The sequence below is a fragment of the Paramacrobiotus metropolitanus genome, unplaced genomic scaffold, assembly GCF_019649055.1.
Source record: "Paramacrobiotus metropolitanus isolate TYO unplaced genomic scaffold, Prichtersi_v1.0 Parri_scaffold0000003, whole genome shotgun sequence".
NCBI lineage: Eukaryota > Metazoa > Tardigrada > Eutardigrada > Parachela > Macrobiotidae > Paramacrobiotus > Paramacrobiotus metropolitanus.
Window position 1 is genome coordinate 3391292 of NW_026570223.1, and position 25303 is coordinate 3416594.

General features: G+C 42.3%; 7 protein-coding genes across 12 annotated transcripts; 3 read left to right on the forward strand and 4 right to left on the reverse strand.

Moving 5' to 3' along the window:
- The first annotated feature begins 3866 nt into the window (after positions 1–3866).
- Positions 3867–7535, forward strand: LOC129595818 (ras-related protein Rab6-like). Of its 3 annotated transcripts, none has more exons than XM_055492953.1 (4): positions 3867–4226; positions 4391–4609; positions 4906–5114; positions 7171–7535. In XM_055492953.1, the coding sequence occupies exons 1-4, from the start codon at positions 4160–4162 to the stop codon at positions 7207–7209; spliced, it is 534 nt and encodes a 177-aa protein (XP_055348928.1). In that variant the 5' UTR covers positions 3867–4159; the 3' UTR covers positions 7210–7535. The 3 variants fall into 3 exon arrangements, with proteins under 3 accessions (XP_055348928.1, XP_055348910.1, XP_055348919.1); XM_055492935.1 differs by having other exon boundaries at positions 7163–7518; XM_055492944.1 differs by having other exon boundaries at positions 4909–5114; positions 7163–7514.
- Positions 7391–9921, reverse strand: LOC129595810 (uncharacterized). Its single transcript, XM_055492923.1, has 3 exons — positions 9802–9921; positions 8237–9193; positions 7391–8051 (listed from the first exon to the last, which is right to left on the reverse strand). The coding sequence occupies exons 2-3, from the start codon at positions 9187–9189 to the stop codon at positions 7721–7723; spliced, it is 1284 nt and encodes a 427-aa protein (XP_055348898.1). The 5' UTR covers positions 9190–9193; positions 9802–9921; the 3' UTR covers positions 7391–7720.
- A 605-nt stretch (positions 9922–10526) lies between these two features.
- LOC129594201 (dihydroxyacetone phosphate acyltransferase-like) lies at positions 10527–13621 on the reverse strand. Its single transcript, XM_055490812.1, has 3 exons — positions 13449–13621; positions 11731–13098; positions 10527–11562 (listed from the first exon to the last, which is right to left on the reverse strand). The coding sequence occupies exons 2-3, from the start codon at positions 12829–12831 to the stop codon at positions 10699–10701; spliced, it is 1965 nt and encodes a 654-aa protein (XP_055346787.1). The 5' UTR covers positions 12832–13098; positions 13449–13621; the 3' UTR covers positions 10527–10698.
- A 741-nt stretch (positions 13622–14362) lies between these two features.
- Positions 14363–17425, forward strand: LOC129591856 (homogentisate 1,2-dioxygenase-like). Of its 2 annotated transcripts, XM_055487706.1 has the most exons (7): positions 14363–14826; positions 15326–15455; positions 15653–15781; positions 15884–16051; positions 16431–16549; positions 16617–16901; positions 17033–17425. In XM_055487706.1, the coding sequence occupies exons 1-7, from the start codon at positions 14599–14601 to the stop codon at positions 17303–17305; spliced, it is 1332 nt and encodes a 443-aa protein (XP_055343681.1). In that variant the 5' UTR covers positions 14363–14598; the 3' UTR covers positions 17306–17425. The 2 variants fall into 2 exon arrangements, with proteins under 2 accessions (XP_055343681.1, XP_055343689.1); XM_055487714.1 differs by lacking the exon at positions 15326–15455 and having other exon boundaries at positions 14692–14826.
- On the reverse strand, positions 17337–18735 carry LOC129591873 (trafficking protein particle complex subunit 5-like). Its single transcript, XM_055487724.1, has one exon. It carries the CDS (start codon positions 18305–18307, stop codon positions 17657–17659), a length of 651 nt encoding a protein of 216 aa, XP_055343699.1. The 5' UTR covers positions 18308–18735; the 3' UTR covers positions 17337–17656.
- Positions 18736–18890: 155 nt separating this feature from the next.
- On the forward strand, positions 18891–21129 carry LOC129591899 (SPRY domain-containing protein 7-like). The gene is made up of 3 exons (XM_055487768.1): positions 18891–19141; positions 19216–19493; positions 20086–21129. The coding sequence occupies exons 1-3, from the start codon at positions 19024–19026 to the stop codon at positions 20284–20286; spliced, it is 597 nt and encodes a 198-aa protein (XP_055343743.1). The 5' UTR covers positions 18891–19023; the 3' UTR covers positions 20287–21129.
- LOC129591881 (intraflagellar transport protein 22 homolog) lies at positions 19719–21952 on the reverse strand. 3 transcript variants are annotated; one of them, XM_055487745.1, is made up of 5 exons: positions 21921–21952; positions 21323–21512; positions 20640–20967; positions 20429–20549; positions 19719–20280 (listed from the first exon to the last, which is right to left on the reverse strand). In XM_055487745.1, the coding sequence occupies exons 1-4, from the start codon at positions 21923–21925 to the stop codon at positions 20440–20442; spliced, it is 633 nt and encodes a 210-aa protein (XP_055343720.1). In that variant the 5' UTR covers positions 21926–21952; the 3' UTR covers positions 19719–20280; positions 20429–20439. The 3 variants fall into 3 exon arrangements, with proteins under 3 accessions (XP_055343720.1, XP_055343728.1, XP_055343712.1); XM_055487753.1 differs by lacking the exon at positions 20429–20549; XM_055487737.1 differs by having other exon boundaries at positions 19719–20549; positions 21921–21950.
- Positions 21953–25303: the final 3351 nt, after the last annotated feature.

Genomic DNA, 25303 nt, shown 5'->3' on the forward strand with positions numbered 1-25303 from the left:
ATGTATAAGCGCTTACTAGTTACTACTTCAAAACCACAACAAATTACCAAACTGGGATGATAATAATTTTTGCACCATTTAAACTGGATACTTGGCTTTTGCGGTTTTTCCTGGAATTTTGGCTAATTAGTAGGTGTGTTGCGTACTAAGTGCACCGTAAGAACTTCTTTGCGGAAAATAACTATTTATATCCTTTTCGTTGTTGTCATACTTCGATTCTGAGTGCATCGTAGTTCGTGAGAATCGGGAAGCCGTAAGTGCAATTTGTAAGTCACTCCTTAGGCTTTCTGGGTTTCCACTTTTCAGTTTTGCTGGCATGACTTCGCTTTTTCTCTGAGCTGCAGATACTTAGTTCTGTGTTAAACTGATGTTGATGATAATCAAGAGGTTTGTGAATATTTTTCTCTTTCTTCGTGACGATGACGCTTTACGTAAAATCTGCGAACGACGTCGTATTTTGCAGAGGCAAAACGATTCTTGGTCCTAGGATGTGGGCCTTGTAGGCTATAGCTACCTTGTTGAATGGGGTCATAGATAAAAAAACTTGACAGGTTTTTTACTGGTGTCGCTGTCAGACATTTTTGGTTGTCTCTCAATGGCATTCCAATGGTAACAGCGCATATCGCATGCAGTCAGCAAATAGGAAAACTGTAAAGTAGATACGGTATTACAGTGTGTGTATATTCACCCACTCTGAACCGGAACCGATCTGTTGCCCGTGCTTCGTACTCGTAAACTGCATGCTCGTACTTTCCATCGCCCTGCCCATCGGGTTTCTGATTGGATCGTAATAAAACCTCACCAATAAGATAGCAAATTTAATGCTCTTTCTAATGGTGTATGGTTAGCCCGAAATACCGCTAAGCCGAACCGCGCAAAGTGTCGTAGACCCTGTTACACATTGCGAAATCCAGCGTTCTTCTGCATTTATCTTTCGAATCGCTGGCTTAAAGTAGAAGTAAACCAAGTTTAAATGATCTTTAATATGAAGTTCTTCAATTTTTTTTCAAGCTTTTTGGAGAGAAATCCCCGAGTTCTTCCGAATCTTCGAAATTGTGACCCACCATTTGAACGTTGTGTTTCTCGGTTAGGTTCTCGAACCATGGCATACTGGCAGACTGCTTTTTACTGTCTCTGCCTGAGTTAAAACGTTAAAATTAGGTTTAAACTTTTATAAAACTGCAGGTGTCTAGCAAATAAAGCTTCTTCTGAATTTTGGGAAGTGGCCAAAGATGACCTAAAATCGTCTGAAAGTTAATAAGTGACGTTAGGGCTACCGCACACCGGGATAAGCTCAAACGGAAGTGAGTTCTAATGGTGCTACTGGCAGTGTGCATTTGGTTACTTTTCTGTTTGGCACGGCTAAATTTGGTGCTTGCCCATAGACCCTATGCTATAGCGTGTATTGGTAGTTTTATCACTTTTGCATCAAATTCGTTATGTTTTCTTGTATTTAGAAGATTCTGAAAAATTCTAGATTTTTTTCTCTACAAAACTCATACACATACGCCCAGAATTACCAAGCTTGCTAAAAGTGGCTTTTCCCTAATACCGTATCTACTGTAAAGTGTAAACATCAAAGTTGCTATCGTTCCTGAGTTTCGCGCATTGTTTTTTAGATCTGTTCTGTCCTTGGCCGAATTCAAAATGGCCAGCGCTTCCTCGCGCGCTTTGCAGTCGCTGCCACGCGGGTCCATCGCACACCGGGATGTTTCGTGGATTGTGCGTGTATTCCGAAATTTCTTCGCTGGACGCGAGGTGAATAATCCATTGCGTTTCAAAGACCAGCAAAGTGCAGCGCCCAATGATCAGCCACCCCCGATTATCAAAGCGGGACCGCATGATAAGTTGGCGGCTAACTATTACGCCACACGCGATGGAAGACGGGAAATGAAACCCCCGCTTTTGGTGGTGGATCAGACAGGACTACCCCAGAAATTGACAGCTGGTGGTGAATCCAAGTCAGCTGGTGTTAAATTTGTTACCCCGGGAGACGGCCAGGAAGTTCTAATGATACAAAACAAAGATTGCAACCCTCTTTTAAAATAGCCCTGACAGTAACATAGTACTTTATTCATTGTAATTTTTAATGACTGTAGTGGTCTGATTACATGGTACTTAAATGATAAAGTACTGGGATGAGTGGTAACGATTATTATGACGTTGCTTGGTCTTATAAATCGTGAAGAGTTTGCTGTATTACGAACAGTTGCTGGCTTGAGATAACGTTGTGGTCAATGAAAATTGCAATATAGATTTCATAATGTAGTAATTATGTTTCCGGTTTACCATGTGCACTTGAACAGATGACCATTATATATTTTGGTTTCCTCGTAAAACAGTGGATGTTGCCTATTGTACTCGTACTTTTAGCGGCCATGTATTGTAATGTTGATATTGCAGATAAACTATGCGGTTTTAGCTTCTGCTCCAACATAAACAGTGAACACGTATATAACTATAGATGTGGCAACTATGCATAAATATTAAAAGAAGATGACTGGGCAAAAAAATAAATAAGATTGCTGCGCAAAAGGCTTAAGTGAAACAAACAGGTAGCAGCAAAAAGCTTTAATTAAACAATATTAGAGTATTACGACAAGACGTAAACAAGATTACGGCATGCATTATTAATTATTTTCTATAATGGACGTTATCAATAATCGATAAGGTCAGTGGTTTACGTTGTAAGTTACCGACGTTAATTTTAAACCGGTAAACGCTGATACTGGCCGAACAAGTACAAACAGGTAAATACAACTACAGAAACGATGATAAAATGCTACACATACGTTCACACCCGAAGGTCTTGAAGAAAATTATATTTGACCATATAGCAATATTTATCAATTACGGATGATAAAATGTTACTTACTTTAACACTCTTATCGATACCTTGTTCACAGTCCATCAGGGCGTTAACAATAGCGGCACTTCCGTCGTGTTTAAAGCTAGTCGCTAAGTAGAGCCCTGCACGAGCAGCAAAACTGCTGCTCGGCTCACTCGTTTCAGCTTTTTGAAACTTTCTGCTCGCTCAGCTCGCTCGCGCCCAAACCACCGCTCGCTCGGCTCGCTCGTTTTAGAATTTTCTATTGCTTCCGCTCGCTCAACTCGCTCGTAATTTTAGTTTTGCAAATCGGCTCGCTCGTGAGATCGGCAAAAATTTTAAGTATCAATTTTTTTGCACGAATAAGTAACATCAAAATTTTCGCACTCACAAAATACAGTAATTGTAATACGGTGTTCAGAGACTCCATACTGGTAGTCCATTTCTTAACAATTTCATTTTTTCGCTAATACCTTTCTATAATTTTCAACTGGATGTGCTTTTCTTGATTTATGTAGCCTGAAGTAAATAAAATAGAATGTTTGAAAATTGAAATGTATCTGTTTTTACGAATCAGGTAACTGTTTAATAAAACCCGTCAAATACTGCTTTTGTTGGCTAGGGAATACTATCAAGTACTTAGTCTCGAGTGCCCACAGATCAAAGAAAATGTTAGTAGAGTTTCAATAGTTAGTAATTCATTAACTTAACTTACTTCATTTTTGGTTTATAAACAGTTTCCCTTCGCGCGAAGCGCGAAGGTGACGGTGGTTTATGACCGTTTTCTGGTCCGTCAATGTAATTTTGTACTGCAAAAACTCCTTCAGTTCGCACAACGTCAGCCTGTAGGCTCGCGATCGTTCGCACCTGACCATCCTGCTCGCTCGGCTCGCTCGCAATTTTTCTTCTGTTGCTCAGCTCGTTCGCAAATTTGCAAAACGGCTCCTGCTCGCTCGAAGGGCTCGCGAGCCGAGCCGAGCGGCTCGGCTCGTGCAGGGCTCTATCGCTAAGCTGTCATTGCCGAAATATTGTACGTATTGCAAGTACACTAACTGTAAGCACTAAAGACAGTAGTTATACGAAAAACGTCCATGAAAATTCCTGCAAAGATAATGACATTGTCTTTTTTTCATCGACGAGACGTTTCATTCACTACCCGGTAGCTAGCTTGAGTTTGTACATAAAATAATCATCGTTGCTGAGGCTGCAGGCACGTGTACTTGCGTATTGTATAGGTCGAGTTGATTCCCGTAAAGTCAGAGCTTGCTTTTCGATATTTATACGATTAGACGGATTAGTGATTATTAAATATTGAAAAATTTATTGTTCGCAATGTCGTCTGGTGATGCTGCTGCCCATCTGCGGAAATACAAATTGGTATTCCTTGGAGAACAAAGCGGTCAGTAATTTTTCTGCAATATTTTACAACGTGTCGAATACCGGTATAATATGATCGAATCATCATCGAAACGATCAAGTCTTGGTAAATCTGGTGTGTGGACAAAACTTTGCATCGAGCATGGACATTGGACAGAATATATTTAACACAAACCTTCTTTGTAGTGGGGAAGACTTCCTTGATAACGAGATTTATGTATGATACGTTTGATAGTAACTACCAAGCGACAATCGGGATTGATTTCCTTAGCAAAACTATGTATTTGGAAGATCGGGCTGTTCGATTGCAGTTATGGGACACCGCCGGTCAGGAGCGCTTCCGCAGTTTAATCCCTAGCTACATTCGGGACAGCACTGTAGCTATTATTGTATACGACATCACAAGTAAGTCCCATGATAATTAATTAACGGAGTTAGCAAAGTCCTGTAATAGACATCCTGTATCGTTGTTGCCCTTGTGGTACTTATGCCTTTGCAGTGCGTATTACTTTACTCCATAGTCCATAATATTTGTGCAGTGCATTACTAAACACCGGCCGTCGTACGTACCGGTGCTGTAAACTTGAACAGCGCTTGATTTCCATGTGCTGAACAATAACTAAGCCTCCACAATTATAAACTTAATTATGCATTGCACAATTGTATATTTTGAAATATGTATGATTATTATCCATGATAAGCAGATGCAACATCGTTTCAACAAACGTCCAAATGGATCGAGGATGTGAGAAATGAGCGTGGAAACGACGTTATCATAATGCTTGTTGGGAATAAAACCGATCTCGCAGAAAAGCGCCAGGTTTCAACCGAAGATGGGGAAACCAAAGCCAAAGAACATAAGGTCATGTTTATCGAAACCAGTGCGAAGACTGGATATAATGTCAAACAGGTAAGTGTAATGTATATCGCAGTATATCGCACTATAACATATATAGATATTAGATACTTGTATATTGTATGTTTATATAAACGCCGTTCTTTCAGAATCTGCATGGTTTGTTGTCTTGCATCGAATCATAATTTAAAGGTCACTTCTATGCGCCAGGAAATTTCCTGGCGCATAGTCAATTTGCTGTGCGCCAGGAAAATTCGTGGCGCATAGTCGTTTTGCTATGCGCCCGGAAATTCGCCGCCAAAATTAAAATTTATCGCTTTAAATTATTAATAACAGAATACTGTCACTTGGTGAAAGTGCTTTTTATACAGCCAGCATAACAACACGTGAGATTCATTACAAAAAGCACAAACTACGCTTTCCAAGAACTCAGTATTTAGGAAAAACTAAGAACTGGAGCACCAGCAATACTTGTGATGGGCATTAGATGGGCATTAGACCTAAGGAAGCATTTGCGACTGCTCGAGCAGAAGGCCCGCGCTCAAGCTCGGACTTGGACTTCTAAAACTTGGACTTGGACTTCACTTGGACTCTAAAAACTTGGACTTTATGACTTAGACTTGGAATTAGGCGTTTCTTATGTCTCTTATGTCTTCTTATGTTTCTTCATGTTTTCTTAGGTGTTCTTAGGTTTCTTTGGTGTTCTTAGGTTTTTAGGTCCCTTAGGTTTCTTAGGTTCCTTAGGCTTCTTAGGTTTCTTAGGTTTCTTGGAATACCAAAGAATACCTAGATAACTATGAAATGTTAGTAACCTCAGAAACCTAAGAACATCCAACAAACCTCAGAAACCCGAGAAACCTGAGAAAACATGAAGAAACGTAAGAAGACATGAGAAACGCCTAAATCCAAGTCCAAGTCATAAAGTCCAAGTTTTTGAGTCCAAGCGAAGTCCGAGTTTTAGAGTCCAAGTGAAATCCTAGTCCAAGTTTTAGAAGTCCAAGTCCGAGCATGTGTGGGAATGCATTGTGTTGTTATGGCCGCGTTGAAAAGTAAAAACACCACTGTGCAGTTTTGCCGAATTTACAAATCAGCAAAAAAGCAGGGCATGCACGATTTTCCGACAGTCGAAAGGAATAAGAAGCACAGGTCTCCAGGCGCGCGTTGGAGGTGGGGGCGGCCGCCCCCCCCCCTTTTCGATCTTTGGCCGCCGTGGGGGCGGCGATTTTTCGGTTTTTGACCGCCGGGGGGCGAATTTAAAGTATGGCGCCCCCCCTTCCGCACCCCTCCGCCCCGACCAGTTTCTGGCCGCCAACCCGGCGGATTTTAGCCAAAACGCCGCCCCCCGGCGGCATTCCGCCCCCCCCTACCAAAAAACCCCAGCGCGGGCCTGCATGTTGGTACTGGAATGGGTTAATCCCAAAAATCGCGAGTCCTATGCACACTTAGACGGAAACCGATGGACTTGTATTAAGCTGTAAACCTGGATACATACATTATTACTTTGCACTCAAGGAAACGAAATGCACATTGAGTGTCCTTCCGTCCCGCAACAAAAGATCGGTTAGAGTAATTGTGGGGTATATGCACCAGCGTTTTGCGTCAAACATGCCCTTTCAAAAAATGCGAACATCAAAAGCGCGAATTATGCCAAACAGTCTACATTTCGAAACTGGTTAAACGAAATTATTGAAAACGGAAACCAGTTTCAAAAAATTCGGGGTGTCCTGGATAAAGTCCGTCTTGATGTAAAGAACGGTGTGCCGTATAAACAACTGGAATTGCAGCCTTTCTGATCTAACCATCAAGTTGATAAAACTTCTTACCAGCACTGTTGATCACTATTTAGTATGTACTGTGTTAAAGTGACAGTTGATGAAGGCTCGGGCTGTAATCGTAATCGGACGTGTGGGTTATGATTAGACTTCGTAAAGGGATATTAACAACTTAAAAACACTCACATTTTAATTTTGCGAGAAATTTCCTGGCGCATAGCAAATTGACTATGCGCCAGGAATTTTCCTGGCGCATAGCACTTTCGTAATTTAAATAGTTGTTCGTCTACTTAGAAAAGTGTAAATAATAATGTTGTTAAATAATTTCAGCTGTTTAGAAAAGTGGCCACATCTCTACCAGGAATGGATACCATTGAAGAGCCGGCGCATGATATGGTGGAAGTGAAGTTACGAAATACCACTCACGATGTACAAACGGATGAAGGTGGCTGCTATTGCTACACCAAACTTTTCAAATGAAGAAGCTTCTCTCCGCTTCTACGGTGGCAGCTCTAAAATATATTATCACTTCACAGATTATAGTTATACGAGTATCGTTCGAAGCTTTGGGATTTCGGGAGAAATGTTCACATACGCGAGCTTTAGAGACTAGTCAAAATATTTCATAACAGGAATTTGATTCAACACAAGCCCACGTATTACGTTCAGTGTTACGATGAAGCAACGCAAAGTCTGCAATTACAGCAGTCCACTGCAAATTCAAATATAATAATTATGGACATAGAAAGATTTCTAAAACCCAGCAGAAGAAATCGCACGAGAATTCAAGCAAATTAAGCAACCCACTTTAGCAACTGCAAGAATGATACAATACAACAAAATTAACCGCTAACATATATATATACATCCTGTAAAACATAAAGCGCACTATTTGGATTCTTCCGTGGTATTAATTACCACTGTGTTTGGGTTGTCCGGAGAGGAAGAGACGCGAATAGTCTGTGCGGCTTCCGCTTCCGGACCTGAGTTAACCACCCATATTACTTCATCGGTTCCGGCCATGTTAGCTACGCTTATGGGAATGGCTCCGGATACGTCTGCGCTTAGCTGAGAGGAAGACGAAGGATCGAACGTAAGGAACAGCACCTGGCCATTGGCTTCGTTCTTCAGCTGCATCTGGCATAACTGCGGTGCTCCAGACGATTTGATAGCAATGGGTGAAACACCGTCTTGCACGCGACGCGGAGTACGGGGCTTTCTAAAAGGCAAAAATAACATAACTTATTATTTTCATGACCTCTAGAAAAATTTCTATAGTTTATACAGTTCACAAACCTCTACTTTTCGGGAGTACCTTTTTAATTTGAAAGAAAAAATAAAACGCTCTACTGAGTGCGTAAAATAGTTAAAGTTAATGTTCCTGATTTGAACGCTGAAAGTTACCGTGATGATTTTGCCAGCGCTAATCTGCCGGCTTCCTCACGAATGCTAGCAAGCGTCATCGGATCCAAGATGGATCCCATATCCAGCTTATTCACTTTCTTGGGAGCTCGCCGTTCTCCGGAACGCTGCACTTGACGTTTCGGCAATTCCAGGATATCATGCATAATCCGGCACAGCGTCCCCACGGAAATCCCAAATTTCTGTGCTCGCTCCTTGACCTTCATGTTCGGCTCCAGCCGCATATCCGCGGCAATATCCTCCACCATTTGCGGTGTGGACTTCCACGTCCTCCCTGACTCTTTGGGCATCTTCAAAATATTGTGTTTAATCTGGCACAGTGTGCCGACAGCAATGCCGAACTTGGCTGCCCGCTCTTTCACCTTCGTTTCCGGGAACTCCTTGAAATCATCCTGCAGTCGGCGGATCAGATCATCGGTGGTTTTAATGCGACGGGGCTTTTTTGATGAAGACATGTCCAGGTCATCGTCACTCTGGTCGGCGTGTATCTCCACATTGGTGGCCACTTGGGTGGGGCCGACGCCGTTGGTCAGTGTCGATTCATCCACGGAACTGTCTCCCAGGGGGACATGATTAGCTTCCGTCGAAGTCTCCTCCACTTCTTCCATGGCCATGCCGCCCACACTGGATGTGCTGGCGTGTACCGTGTGGTTAATGGTGGTTTCATGCATAAACACGTCGATGCTTTTTTGCTCCTCGAGATGCTGGCTGAGATTTTCGATGCCAGCCGGCTCCTCGATGGTCATTGGCAGCGTCGTTGCCTCCCGCTCCAAAACAGTGCACCGTTTAATGGCCAGATTAATGAACTTCCGTGATACGATTATTTCACAATCTTTCAATTTTATCGCGATGGCTTTCGGATCGATGCCTCTTTTGTACATCCTCCAAACAGCAAACTCCACTTCGGCAGCATGTTCTTCTTGCTCATTCGGCATTTTGCTATAACAAAATAAGACATACCGTAAAAAGTTTATGTTTACTGTCAGTCTGTCACTACTGTGTACGTACAAGTATTGTCGCATTAATTTGGTAATTAAATTTTCTATTGTGTCTGGTACAAATATCTATACTTATAAGTTATACGGTTATACCAGATTGAATACTAGATAAGCATACATACATGATTTTGCGAAACATTTCTACATTAATTTTGTAGAATAACCCCGCTTATACTGTATACAACAGTAAAAACTTGAGCATGCAGTTATCACTATGCAGCCAGACACAACATACTTGTGCAACACTGCACTTTTTTTTCATCAGATCTGTTCCTTGTTTTACCGTTCTTTTACCAAAACAGTGATATTTCATTTAACACAAACGAAATTCTAAACAGACGGATTCTGGAGCAAGGGCATCATATAAAGAAGATCAGCACTAAAATGCAGTACTGTACTGCACAAGGAAGCTGCAAGGAAGGAAATCACAAAATGCAAGACCCCATTTAAACTTTCCAGTTTATTCAATTTTCCCAATAGTCCATACTCTCTGCTATATTGTCCAAACTATCCTTTACTTTGGCTTCGGGTTATAATAAAGTTACGTACCTGTTGTCCAGAACGAACCAATGCTTGGGAAAACAATAAAAATCCAAATGGATGAATATGGAACGCTGGTGTTGGTGAACTGAACTTTTTCCGGCCCTTTTGAACGTTTGAATGATTGCAGTTATGAACAAACCGAAATCGAAGAACCATCCGTTCGATTCATCTGCCCGCACCCAAATGTGCGCGACGCATGCTTGCCCCATAAAGTGGCGCAGACACACGAACCATATTGTTCAGTTAGCCAGCTTAGCCTACGCTTTCGTCGCTACCATAGCCACCTATGATACCGCTCTGAATTATTTCGGTGCTTACATTTAATGGCTTCGTGTCGCCACCCACACAGCTATTAAATTTTAATGACTCAGAATATTGTAGTTGCCACCCCGTATGGGATGACCCACTGGCCCTAGGTCCACTGCTTAACACCGTTTTTTTGGAAGTTCAAAATTAATGCATCCCGAGGGTTTACTAGTTACGTACGGTATTTTCATGGTCAAGGGCTGACAGGCGACACTCACTGGCTGCAAAACCAATCGGCAACCTTTCCTCGAGAAGTCTGCTCCTAACAATCATCATAATAATTCGGGCTGTGACCTGTCCATCCATCATTTCAAATTTACAATCATTTATGTAAATCATAAAACAGGCACTGGACATGTTTTTACAGTTACGTCATTAAACGTAATTCCATTTTATTTATCGAAAATGCACTTCACATACGAGGGACTTCCCATTTTCAATAGTAGCAAAACAAATGAAATCCGAGCGGCAAAATGTGCACGCCATTTTTATTGTCGGCTTCATATGCCATTGCAATGTTCAATTTATGTATTGTACTGCCAAAAATTAGAAGGCCAGTGAACAAACCGTGATATTAAACAACACTGCAGAACTCACTCAAATTTTTGCACCAAACGCTATATGACCAAACGCTTTCTCCACCGTATCAGTAATATTCAAAACCGCTTCAACGGGAATGAATGTATTCAACTGGAAGGTCAAATCAACAATCACTCGACGATTTAGAACCAGCTGTCCGTCGCGCACCAACAACGCATCCATCGGTTTCAGCGCCTGAATGCAGTTCGATATGAGATCCGATGACAAGATTTCACAGCCTCCATAAATACCCATGTCCAACAACGTACATACCGCTTTCTGTAACAGCAAACCCAACTCCTTTGGTGTCCGGAAAACAGATCGTGTAGCGAACAAACTGCTTTGCATCACATGCAGAAGAATATCATAACCAATTAGGAAAGGCTCCGCTATGGATTCTAGTAGGGACTGCGGATCACTCGGCTTCCATTTAGCTGCGCACAAGTAGTCGGGTGTGGGCGGCTCCACCGGTACGCATGGGCCCAGGCTCTTGCTATCCAGAGCGAACTCTCGAGAGAACAACCGACAGAGAAAACGGCCTGGATCACCGCTGCACCAACTGACTTTTTTGACTAGAACACGAAACGCCTGGACTATCACACGGTGAACTGCATGGTTCCGATAATGTGCCAGGAGGATATGGAGCACATCGAGATGGCTTAAAAGATTTGGTTGAAATTCCAGCACAGTTGTGTCTGCTCCGTAACGAATCACATTACCATGAATTCGCAAACAGTTTGTCAAAGAATCCTGAGTAAAATCTTGCCGCCTCTCATGATCGGCCGCGGTATGGCTAACCAGCACTAAAAAATCGTTGCATTCCTGGAGAATGGACGATACCGCGAAGAAAGTTTCGCTTTTCCGTAGGCGATGCAATAAAACCTGCAAATAAAAAAAATTATTCATTCTGGAAAATTTGTCAATATACCTAACAAAATACGTTTAGGTACATAAAATTCAGTACATCCTTGCCGCTTTCGATCAGTTGAATAAAAGCGTGCATTCTTTTAATTATCCATAGAAGTATAACTATATTCCAAAACACCTTACCGTAGCCAGAACAGCCCAGTTGTGGACTTTAATGCTGGACTGCTGTTCCCTGATTACGGCTATTGCTAGATCTTTAATAAACGGGGTGTCCACTGCATCCATGACGATACGGCTACGCGGCACTACACCATACAAGCTCCGGTCTACTCTGCCGGTAAGGAAGTCCCGCACGCTGATCCCCCGTCCCATATGGAACCAAATGCTCCCGTGACAATCCCCCAGCACTTTCCGCGCTTTTAACAAACCGGAAGTCGATTCGCGGGGCTTAGGTATACCCAACAATTCCCTAGCATAGAGAAATTCCTCCAGTGTGCGCTCATATGTGATGCTAATTGGAACCACGGTAATATCCGAGACTTTTCCGCGTAGAAATACTTCCACTGCTGTCTGCAGCAGACCAAATTTCGGATAAAGGGATTTCCCACTCCTACTCCGTGTACCCTCCACAAAAAACTCCAGCGGCTGCAATCCGCACACCACGGCCTGGATATACTCGGAGAACACCGTGCGATAAAGAATGTCATCCGCAAATGAACGCCGTATGAAAAAGGCACCCGCACGTCGCAACACTTGCGACACACCAAACATCCCCAGAAAATCAATCCCCGATGCGATGATGGGCAACGGCAGCGCATAGTGAAATGCCACAAAGGATACTAATAAAAAATCCGCATAACTACGATGTGTAGGCATCAGGACTATCGGGACACTGGGATCGGAGAATTTTGACTGCATTTCGTGAAGTGTCTCTGTGTTAACCCATACATGATCGTACATCCGCCGCACCGCCTTAATTAGGACGTAGCCCATTAGACGGACATACTTCATGTTATACTGGTGGCCCATTTCATCCAGAATCGCTCGCACTTTCGTGCGAAGGGCGTCGGGGGTAGGGGGTTCCTGAGGGAGGCCATCGGGCGATAAAGGAGTACTGGCCGTGCTTAGCCGGGTAATCACGTCGCGAACGCGATCGCTGTTGAAAACGTACTCTTTTATCGCTTCCGAGGGAGTACTGGGGGTTTGCGATGGACCATGCGGAGAGAGAATCCAGCGTAGATCACCCACATCACGGAGCTCATTCAACAGATCCTCGTACTCCATCCCAGCGCTTTAAGGATGTCGCTGAGGATGCAAACCGGCGCATCCCTTAGGAAACCTTATGTGAAGCGAAGTTACAAAACCACAGTAAACCAAAGAACTCAAACCATGAATACAAATAGAAGCACTTAACGAAAATTAAAACTAAACGCGTAAATACCAATGTAAACGCCGTAACAGCGAAAGCCTAAAGGCTAAAATCAGCATCACATTTTGCCTGACGGTGAGGGAAGAGATTGGGCTGAATCCCAAATGACAACCGATAAGTCCCTAAAAACTAGGCTAATCAACGTAACTGCCGTCTGTCGTCATCTGTACTTGCTACTTTTACATTTCGCTGGGTAAACGCTGTGTGCCTGTAGTCTTGCGGCTCTTGCCTAAACAATTTTTAACGTTTGGAAAAATTTTTAATAAAATTCATTTCAGGCAGCCGAATAAAAACTACAAGTGTAATAGTGCTAGGGTATGGTTTTAAGGAATATCATATACACAAGGAATATCATATACACAGTAGAAGTGGTACATATGCAATTAAGCACGGTTTACCGGCTACATAACTGGCATTGTTGCTTTGCGTTAACTGAGAGATCACAGAATATCTATACATATTACATACGTACAGAAGTATAGATATAGTGATTTACAGAGTAACTCGTACATAACTAACATTAGATGCATTTTAAAGAAGTATAAAATCAATAATGATCATAACTATACGCAAATGTGATATAAAGCTTTCGTTCAGATGTGTTTTACAGTATAGCAAGTGAGTGCGTACGGTACAATAGTCTAGTGCATTCCGAAATATAATATTTTGCGTTTTGCAGACGTGCGCAACTTTACTTTTGACAAACAATAATCTGATAACAATTTCTCTTAATTGGCTAATCTAGACCAAATTATCTCTGCATGGCTCGTGGGCCGGTATGTTCCGTTATTTGTTGATGCTGTACGATGTTGCGTAAGTGCATTGATCAGTCTGCAGTATTGTGGTGCAGATAATGTAAATTTGATTGAATATTGCTAATTCATTTTGTGAAGATCATATTGAACAAATCTATACTGTAGTTTTCGCTTTGACGCTTTAACCAAAGTTTAAAACGCAGCGTTGTGCATACTGTATGCACGCCTAGTAAGTAAAATTAAAGTACTGTGGTACAATACATCATCTCTTCCACGTCTGTCTAATATAGATATTAGAGCCGTAACAGTGGTGTAGATAGCTCCAAGACATAAAAATTACAGCGAAAAACAGTAATTATGTAATTACATCGTTAACGTTAGCGCAAGCTTTTTAAGGTCTTAACCATAATCTCATTTAGATTTATTTACGAGGTATACGAGTTTGGTTAGTAATTCTGTGACACCTATATGAAGTTTGTGCAAGAGATAAGATCGCAGTACTGTAGTTTGAGATTTGATCGAGGTAATTTTATCGCTATCTTTGCAAACTGCATAGTATGTTCCGGTGCGTACAGTAATTATCGCGAGACTTAACCAACACTAACTTCCCGTGTAAGTACAAATCGAGAGGAACTATCAGTTAAATCACCGAAGTGAGGTGAAGATTGCAACCAACACGCGAACCGCATTTAATACATACAATGTAAGAGGTGGTTCGTGGCGACTACATATTACGGAAGTGAATAATGTTCCATTCGTTTCTACTTTCCTTCAATGTGGTTTCACTTGCTATCGGGATGTACTAGCTGAGTACTTTGTCCAGTTCTTTAGGGGCACGCATTGAAGTTAAATTATTGTTTGTATATTATGACAACGGCCAAACTCCAGTATCAGTCCGGTTTCGGAAATTACTTCCGCTCCGAAGACAGTCGATGTCCTGGTGCATTACCAGAAAAACAAAACAACCCGCAGGTATGCCCGTACGGCCTATACGCCGAACAGCTATCAGGAACCGCTTTCACCGCACCGCGAGAACACAACCAAAGAACATGGTTCTATCGCATTCGGCCATCGGTTATCCACAAACCATTCAAGGTATATCAGTAACTAATAATTATTCAAGGTATAAGTATAATAGTCAAGGTATAATAGTTAACAGAACATTTAAATTTTTCTGCTGCCATTTTCTTGTGTCCATACAATCGAACATTCATCATCCTTGTCTGAACACAGCGAAAACTAAACAGCACACCGCATTTTAAATTTTTTGGCTCTGCAGTGCAGTATTGTACATGGTACGAATACTACCGGTTTATAAAAATTATATATGCCCGTATACGTACATTGAAAATTTGATTTATTTGCTAATTTTTAACAAGACAGCAACCACTGAATTTAATATTAGCTTCATTAATCATATCTGGATTAAACTTCTGGCTGTATAATTTGCAACCTGTAGATAATACAGAGAATGTGTCCACTGCCCAGTGACCACACTGCAAAATAAAACTGCACGAAAGCTAGAAATGACTCTATCTATCTATGCCAATTTTTGAGAGCATGCTAACCATTTACACTGTCAACTTTTGTGCAGCCGTATACGCATAAATATGTCACGTATGACGTGAAGGATGTTCCACCGAATCCAAATCAGCTTCGCTGGATGCCATTTCCTTTACCAGCGAAGTCAGACAAAACGGATTTCGTGGATGGCCTACGTACTGGTAAAGAATTTGTTTGATTGCTGGATGGCGGGTGCTGTATTTAAATAGTTTAATGCAACAATTATACAGGCAGCAGCATATTGGTGTTTCTTAGTAGTTTTGATCTTATGAGTAGGTATTTTATTTTAGTATTTTATTGTGTTTTATTTTAGTATTTTATTGTAGTAACTGTACTCGCTTGAAAGAGATTTTTTTAGTCTGCTGTGCTGGTGACCCGAAAAGCAGGAATGGATGCGCTGTTTACATTTACACCTGTAACACCAGCATGAGCGAAAACCGAGCCTTTTACAATTCTGATGGTGACCTTCTGATTGTTCCTCAGTTAGGTATAGAACCAGTTTATCAACTTTTGAGCACACATACTTTGAAATGACGGTAAATGGTGGTGAGAATTAATTACTGAAAAGCCACATTTGCAACATCTTTAGGGTCACTGGAAGTCTTCACTGAATTTGGCAGAATGACTGTATCTCCTAATGAAATTTGTGTGATTCAACAAGGAATGCGCTTTTCCGTTAACATTAAGGAGGAATCTCGTGGTTACGTGCTGGAAGTTTATGACAATCATTTCATCTTGCCAAACCTTGGTCCCATCGGTATGAGTCTGCACAATTGCAGTTGCAGATTGTGTTGCATGATCATCTTCGCATGTTTGCCGGCACTGTCGTTTATCACGTTTCATCACCGTCGTGTCTAATAAATGACCGGAAATGGCGATATTTAGTTTGTAATATGAAACAATTATGGTTGAGATTAAATTTTAATAATTAGTTGTAGAAGAAACCTTACATATACAAACTGTATTATTATTGCAGATTGTAATGTAAACCGTTGCAGCCAACGTGTGAATTTTCGGTTTAGCTGCTCTGGATTAAACTGAGCGAGTAGCTAGAATATCTGTTAATCAGGTGTAGTAGCGGTCTACTCAGCAGATGAATCAACACTTATGTTTTTCTGCTTGTTTCTTCTACAAAGGTGCCAACGGACTCGCTAACCCACAAGATTTTTGGGCGCCAACTGCTTGGTACGAGGAAAGGGAAATTGAATTCGAAATCATAAACAAATTCCAGGGTGCATTATTCACTGCGACGCAGGTGAGTGACAGATTTAAGCTAGAGAATCAGACCCAGATCCATGGCCATAAGCATTTATTGTTTACAGAAATATTCTCCTTTTGATGTCGTGGCCTGGCATGGCAACTACGTTCCCTACAGATATGACCTCAGTAACTTCGTTGTCATCAACACCGTATCGGTCGACCACTGCGATCCTTCCATATTCACTGTACTGACGTGTCCAAGTCAGAAGCCGGGCACCGCCATCGCTGACTTCGTCATTTTCCCGCCACGCTGGGGCGTAGCGGAACACACCTTTCGTCCGCCGTATTACCACCGAAACTGCATGAGCGAATTCATGGGACTGATTCATGGGAATTACGAAGCAAAGGTCAGCAACTTGTCATCAGAACTTCTGTTGATTATGAGAAGCCTGCTGTTAGTAAACGACATGAAATGTACCATTATATTGTGCTTTGCTGGAGTACTGATATAACAAGAATGATCCAAACAAACTTGTAGGAAGGGGGCTTTCTTCCTGGTGGTGCATCTTTGCATAGCATGGGAACACCGCATGGCCCAGATGGTCCAGCGTTCGAGAAAGCATCGCGAGCCGACCTGAAGCCGGAAAGAGTAGCGGATGGAACAATGGCTTTCATGTTCGAAAGCTCTTTAAGTCTGGCTGTGACTGCTTACGGGAATAAGGAGTGCAAAGTTTTGGATGAAAAGTACTATGAATGCTGGCAATCACTTAAAAGCTACTTTAACCCAAACAAAAGGGAGGTCAACATTTAGTAGACGAAAAATGTTTGATGTATACCAAACCGTATTCGCGGCGGTCAATGGGTGCTTTGCTTTGCTTCAAGTAACTTGTATGTGACAGAAAGATTGAATAAATTACAGTACTTAACAAAACTGTATTATAGATAACTAAAAATAATGATGTACATTTTTTAAATTAGTGAATGATGTATTCCCAAAATGCGATACAAGTAACACTTGCGCCAGAACAGCACCAAACCACACATAAGTTTCACAATTTTTTTAGTAAACACAAAACTCAATCACAATATTCGAAGAGCAAAAAACATTTGGTTCGGCTGAAAACGCATGCTCTGTACGAGTAATAGTTTCTCCGAATGTCAATCATTTTGTGGATTCTAAAGTTTTTTCTCTGGCAATAACAGCTTTGTCAAAATCAACCACCAGAGTCGTTCCTTTATGTGCATGTGCATTGACAACACATGCAAATCCAGAATCTGTTAAGAAACTCTGTACCAAACCAGCCAGGAAAGCTCCACAATTTCGCTCCACCGTAGTGGATTTCTCTTTTGTAATCGAAGCGGAAATGTACCGATTGGTTACAGCATCTTTCTCAATAATGTAATATGTCCCCTCGGCTTCATTCGACTGCTCCAACTGGTCGGCATCCTTGCCAAACAAATATTTCCATAGAGGCCCCTTCACCAGCACAAGCATTGCTAATACGCGTTGCTCGCGCTTGGTCTTCTGGTGGTTATACATAAAGTGATCCAACATTCGCGAGCCAACCTGTGCGCCAAGAGCAGACAACCTCTCTTCCAGCTGGCGCACGGTATCGACACGATGCTGATAATAATCAATCGCCTGAGAAAACAAAAGCGCAAACGTATTAATCGGCCAGTATACAGCGTCCTTCTTCAGCGACTGATCATAGACCGATGATCCAAGAGAGTCTGCGGATAAAAACGTCTGGATTCCGAGCGGAGTTTTCACATCTCCAATGTGAAATACTGACTGACTGGCACTTGCACTCATTGTCGGAATGGTTTAAGCACTCTTGTTACAACAACAGTTACCGTACGGGATCATCAATCAACTTGAATCTTTAAAGGGAAAAATTATCCTAGGTTTTTCTGTTAGTAGGAACTGGCACATCCAGGATTCTGAATCTGAACCAAATGGCAAGACTAATAAGAGGAAGAGTCAGTCGTAGACAGCTGGCCACAGTTACGGTTTCCCGGAGCATGAGCGTCATACACTACTTCTGTTGATAAAAATATGTTTTCCAGTTTGCCTGTTATCAGGGAAAATCAGTCAAAAATTGGCAAACGTCCGCAAAACTGGAAACACTATACTTTTGTAGTTCTACCAACCAAAACTTTTACAGTTTAGCGTTTTTTTATTTTTAGTTCTAATGTTATAAATTGTTGTTGTCAAAATTAATCACAGCACGGCTGCAGCCTTTGAAGTGCAAGCAGCGAGGAGACTCCGAAGCGCGCGTAGCTTATCGAGCACTGATGCAGGGGCAAACTCTCACGTATTGCAGACAGTTGTGTACCCTAGGCTTTACCGTTGGGCACGCTAATCTACTATTTGCGTCAAATTTCTACCTATGGGCTATGTGCGTAAACTGAGCTGATGAGATCTCATCATCTCGGATACCATCGTTATACGAAAATCACCGAATGATAGCGCAACTCTGGGTTCCGTGGAACAGCTGTTGCTTGATAGATTCGATGTAATTAGTACCAATGTTCGGACTATGCAATTTTTGTAAATCGTATGGATTCTGCAGCGATCCTGATGCAGACAAAGCGCAGTTTGTTCTCCAGGTGCATCCCCCGGTGTCGTTGGATACCTCTCGGATGGGTACGTTCTGATCTTCGTTGTCGCACTTTGACTATGAAAGCATTTTTGCATTGGTTACAACTCTTTATATACAGGTGATGAAGTTGTGATAATAAAAAATGGGAGTCGTTTGTGTGGATCCGGTGGCTGTATCGCCACGACTTCCGTCAACCAAGACAAGGCGTACTTCGAAGTGAAAATCCAGAGGGATGGACAATGGGGAATAGGGCTTTCCCTGGGCTCGATAAATGTTAACAATATCCCGTTCGGCACAGATACGTCTAGCTGGGTTCTGAGAGAAGACGGAAAAGTTTACCATAATAACGAAATCATTGGCCAAGTTCCTGAGATTCCACGTGAGAGCGACGTTGTGGTAAGCACCATACGTCTTAATTTTGGTGATGGGTGATCCATCGTCACTTTGCGGCAGTTGTAGAAGTATTATTTCTTTTTTATTCGTATTTGAGGAGCTTGTACTTGAGATTTCGGGATACACCAGTTTTGTGAGCATTTTAAACCTTCTCATAAGCTTTGTTTCATGAATGCGCTAGTAAAAAATGTAAGTACTGATACGGATATAGATATACAGATACATTTTTCGTTCATTTAAAATTATTTATATCTATATTCATAATAAAATTTAAAAGTTGAATTTCAACTGAATGGAAAATTAGGAATACGTATTCTATGTGATGCACTGGCATTCAGAGCACTGAAGCCACTGCATTTCAGGACACTGGACAGTTATAAAACATACAAATATACAATATGACCAGTGGCTCCTATTGCTTACTTGTAACTTGTAAATATCTATATATTAACATAAGTAATTAAATCTTCACACGAGGTATGATTATTATAAACATTAACAGCGGTAAGCAGAACACTTACTAGTATATCTGTGTTATTTGATAGCTGTTATTCTTCCTAAATCACTGGTGGAAAATTTACGCTTTTCTACTTAGGGTGTCGCCTATGATCATGTGGAGATGAGTTTCCATCTTAATGGAAAGCCGCTCAACACTTCTGTCCGGGGCCCGAAAGGGACTGTTTTTCCGTGTGCTTTTGTGGACCGCGATGCCATTCTTGATTTTTATTTCACAAACTTCCAGTTCGTTCCTCCTCCGGGCTTTAGCAGAATCATGTATGAGCAGACGATACTATAAATATTTAATCTTGAAATGGTATGTACGGTTTAAACTCTCATAACGCACTATTCTTTGCATGATGCATTCTAATTTCTAATCGAAGAAGGAAATTAATTTTGGTTTTCTAGACAGAAATGTTTTAAGCCTGTGCAATGCTCACTGCAGCTTTTATTACTTTCGCCCTGTTGAGATCTCCGTGTAAATGTTATTAACGAAAATCTGGAACTCTTTCTGTATGCGTTCGACATCGTCTCGCGGGTCGTTGAAGTGGATTTCTTTAACTGTTGAAATCAAAATCCATTTAAAAAATTTTTGAACAGATTTTAAAAGTATCGATAAGCCTTCCGCTATTACTGTTTTGGATGACTTACATTTATTACTGATTGACGATGGCAGGAGTGATTTATCTGCATTCCTGTAACGATCTTGCTGACGCTGGCTGTTGGCGATCACAAAACACCGGGAATCCGAAACTGGTTTCAGTATAGCATTTTCGGGACGTTGGTTGAAAAAGTAGGCAATAGTTTCCAGCTCCCTGTCCTGTCCAGGGCGGTCAGCATTGTACACCAGAACGACGCCATCGGCGTTGTACAAAGCGGAATTCCAGTATTGCTGATTGTGCTTATCCCCGCCCAAATCCCAAAGTTGGATCCCGATATTTTTTGGAAGAATCGAAACTTCTTTGGGGATTTCTTTGACCTGTATGAATGAAGTGGTAACAGCATGAATTCTGGTCACAACGTTTGGTTGGATGATGGATCCACTTAATTGCACTGATTCACTGCGTGGTTGTTCTGCTGTGGTTACAGCACTTTTTTCAAAGAGCAGCAGTGGTTACTCTATACTTAGCTAGCCACAAAACTTTCTTTAATTTTAAATATTTTTATGTTTTATGAATACATATGTTGATATGTATTCATAAAGCTCGTTATGTTGTTCCGGTATAAATTTGAGTTAAAATTTACCACAAACGAAAGAAACGTTAAATCTGCACTGGTACTTATACATTATCTTTATTACTGTATCTGCTCGCAATAAGCCGCTCTCATCGTACATCGGTTTCCACTATTCGAACTGCCTTGGTGGGACGATAGGATATTTTCGTGATATCAATTTGTTGGGATAAGATATTCACAAGCAACGATTTTCCGGAACTGGCTGGTCCAACAAATATGATCTTCAGAATTCTCTCGTTTTGCATTTCTTTTAACAGTTTTAGGTGCAGAAAGAAGTAAATGGATCGTCTAACGTTAAAATCATATCGTTAGTCAGTGCGATATTCGTATAAAAGTTGAAAAGCTGAAGAGGTGCAAAGTCACAAACTGGAACAGAAATGCTCAAGTACACTGTACAAGGATTACGTTTACCACCTGTGAAACTGCGAAATCTTCGTATGGTCTCCTATTCATGCAGTGTTGCGGAGGGATCAATAATGGTCGAATTGAGTCGAACGCGGGCAAGTCTCAAAACACCGCGATGCTTTTACCAGCCCACCCGCCGTATTACGAGTAAATTAGGAGATGCAGGTATATATTATACGGTGGTTACAATTTACACACAATTTCACAAAATCGGCATTTACTGTAGCGGTATTTACGTTACTAGATTGCTTAGTTAATACCGTATTCTAAAGGCTTCGTTGCGGTGCATACTTCATAGTTTTTCAGATAATTGTCACAAAAAGACAGCTCGCATTACAGGCGAATTTCGATAATTATGGATCGGTTCCAGCTATCAAATAAGTGCTGTCAGAGGCGTACGACTGCGCCTGGTGCGTACGGTCCACACAGGACGTACTTGCACCACTGCTTGCCGTTACCACCTCTCTCGCTGTACGTACGTGTGCTGCTGCACTGCACTCATCCGCTGAAGCGGATATACGCAGCGCATACACTGAGCCACACTTGCTCTCTCGTTCCTCTCTCGCGGTATGACTCAGCGTTCATACGCTCGCGTTGGATAGAGTCCAGTCTGCGCATCATCACACAGCTGATGGCACACAGCACGTGTTGGCCGCCAGTTGCTTCTTTCACGCCTTGACGGACGCTCAAGAGCTTTTCTAGCACACACTTGCTTGGCCATCACGGCTATTATTCTTGCTTTCCTGCTATACGCAGCATTGTTCCCCCTTTATTTGTCAATAAAGCATCACTCGTGATCTCCTCGTGCACATCTGTTACATGGTAGCAGCATCTTTTCTGGTTTTCCTTCCCACGGAACCTTTGAGGAGACGGTGAAGGCTTCATCTACGGAGAACTCGTGAGGAACCTGAAAGTCACTGTCAGATTGATTACTGAAGTAATCCCTGCTCTGACTTTGATCGGACTGATCTTGCCGTCTTACAGCTGAGGAAAACGAGGATCACTGAAGTGATTCTCACCCAGCTGGTGAGCACAGTTTCTTCGTCTCTTCCACACTGAAGAGCACATTCCCAACAGCACGGACACTTTCTCTCCCAACTGACGGATCAGACTCGAACGAGAGTCTGCAGCGCGATAGGATTACTCCTTAATACGGGGACCATCGGTTTGAACACCGACCCGCAACTTTAACGGCGGAATTTTACTCGGAAACGACGGATTCCCGACCTCGGACGGAGGAAATCGACCGGAACCGACACCGACACCGACACTGGTAAAGTCACGGTCATAGGTCGATTTTAGCCGCAACTAGGTCGGCATTTCACTTTCTAACGGTAGAAAACGATTTCTATCCGTAAAATTTAACTTTTTAACGGTTAAAAAGTAATTTCTGACGGAGAAACCGACTCGGAATTTTGCTTTTGGTCGAGAACCGACCTGCTAGGTCAACGAACCTGTCTAGACAGTTAGACAAAGGCTAACCGGCAACAGGTCGGAAACTCTCCTGTTTTTGATTTCTAACGGTGTTTCGACCACCAGAAAATTTCCTTAATTAATAAAACTAATTTCTAACGGTTAAAAAACTCAAAAATCCGACTAGATAAACTTTCTAGCCGAGCAAAAATAATTTGTTTTTCTCGCGGGAAATAGCGCGAAAATTCTCGAACTTCCTTGTGACGTCATAACGACCGCTTATCAGTACTTAAGAGGCAGCCAATCAGAGTGCAGGGGAAAGTTCCCATAGCCTAACATAGGCGTGATTCATCGTTTTTTGTAAATTTTGCACGCGGCTCGCATTCTGTGACGTAGGCAGAAGTGCAAGACCACTTAACCTGTTACGTCACACTGGTCAGCACAGTAGTATAGGACGTACTACACCGTACTACTATAACGTACTGTACCGTACCATAGTACTGCATATTAACCCTGTGTACTGAGTCACCAACAGACACAACAACAACAACAACAACATCTCACCGGACGTTCCTGACCCTCGGAAGTTCCTGAACCAAAAGACGTTCCCGATTTCATCAAACATCCTCACACAGAGGATTGTTCGATTTTCTCTTTTTTTTTAACTAATAAAACCTTTGAGGCTCCACCAGAGCCGACCTGATTCGACAACAATGTCGAATCCTCGAGAAAACGAATACGCGAGAAAGTTTAACACCGACTATTCTCGGCGTGCGAACATGACCGGAAAGTACTCACCCGGTACGCCGGTCAGGACAAAAGTCAGAGGCGTACGACTGCGCCTGGTGCGTACGGTCCACACAGGACGTACTTGCACCATTGCTTGCCGTTACCACCTCTCGCTGTACGTACGTGTGCTGCTGCACTGCACTCATCCGCTGAAGCGGATATACGCAGCGCATACACTGAGCCACACTTGCTCTCTCGTTCCTCTCGCAGTATGACTCAGCGTTCATACGCTCGCGTTGGATAGAGTCCAGTCTGCGCATCATCACACAGCTGATGGCACACAGCACGTGCTTGCCGCCAGTTGCTTCTTTCACGCCTTGACGGACGCTCAAGAGCTTTTCTAGCATACACTTGCTTAGCCATCAGTGCTTTGTTCTTGCTTTCCTGCTATTACGCAGCATTGTTCCCCTTTATTTGTCAATAAAGCATCACTCGTGATCTCCTCGTGCTTGTCTGTTACATGGTAGCAGCATCTTTTTCTGGTTTTCGTTCCACGGAGACCTTTGAGGAGACGGTGAAGGCTTCAATTACGGAGAACTCGTGAGGAACCTGAAAGTCACTGTCAGATGATTGCTGAAGCAATCTCTGCCTTGACTTTGATCGACTGATCTGATCGTCTTACAGCTGAGGAAAACGAGGATCACTGAAGTGATTCTCACCCAGCTGGTGAGCACAGTTTCTCTGTCTCTTCCACATTGAAGAGTACGTTTCCCAACAGCACGGAATTCTCCCAACTGACGGATCAGACTCGAACGAGAGTCTGCAGCGCGAACGGATTAATCCAATAATACGGGGACCTTCGCTTTGAACAGCGACCCGCAACTTTACACGCGGATTTCACTTGGAAACGACGGATTTCCGACCTCGGACGGAGGAAATCGAGCGGAACCGACACCGACACCGGTAAAGTAACGGTTCTAGGTCGATTTTAGCCGCAACTAGGTCGGCTTTTCATTTTCTAACGGTGGAAAACTATTTCTATCCGTAAAATTTAACTTTTTAACGGTTAAAAGTAATTTCGACGGAGAAACCGACTCGGAATTTTGCTTTTGGTCGAGAACCGACCTGCTAGGTCAACGAACCTGTCTAGACAGTTAGACAAAGGCTAACCGGCAACAGGTCGGAAACTCTTATTTTTGATTTCTAACGGTCTTTCGACCATCAGAAAATTTTCTTAATTAATAAAACTAATTTCTAACGGTTAAAAAACTCAAAAATCCGACTAGATAAACTTTCTAGCCGAGCAAAAATAATTTGTTTTTCTCGCGGGAAATAGCGCGAAAATTCTCGAACTTCCTTGTGACGTCATAACGACCGCTTATCAGTACTTAAGAAGCAGCCAATCAGAGTGCAGGGAAAGTTCCCATAGCCTAACATAGGCGTGATTCATCGTTTTTGTAAATTTTGCACGCGGCTCGCATTCTGTGACGTAGGCAGAAGTGCAAGACCACTTAACCTGTTACGTCACACTG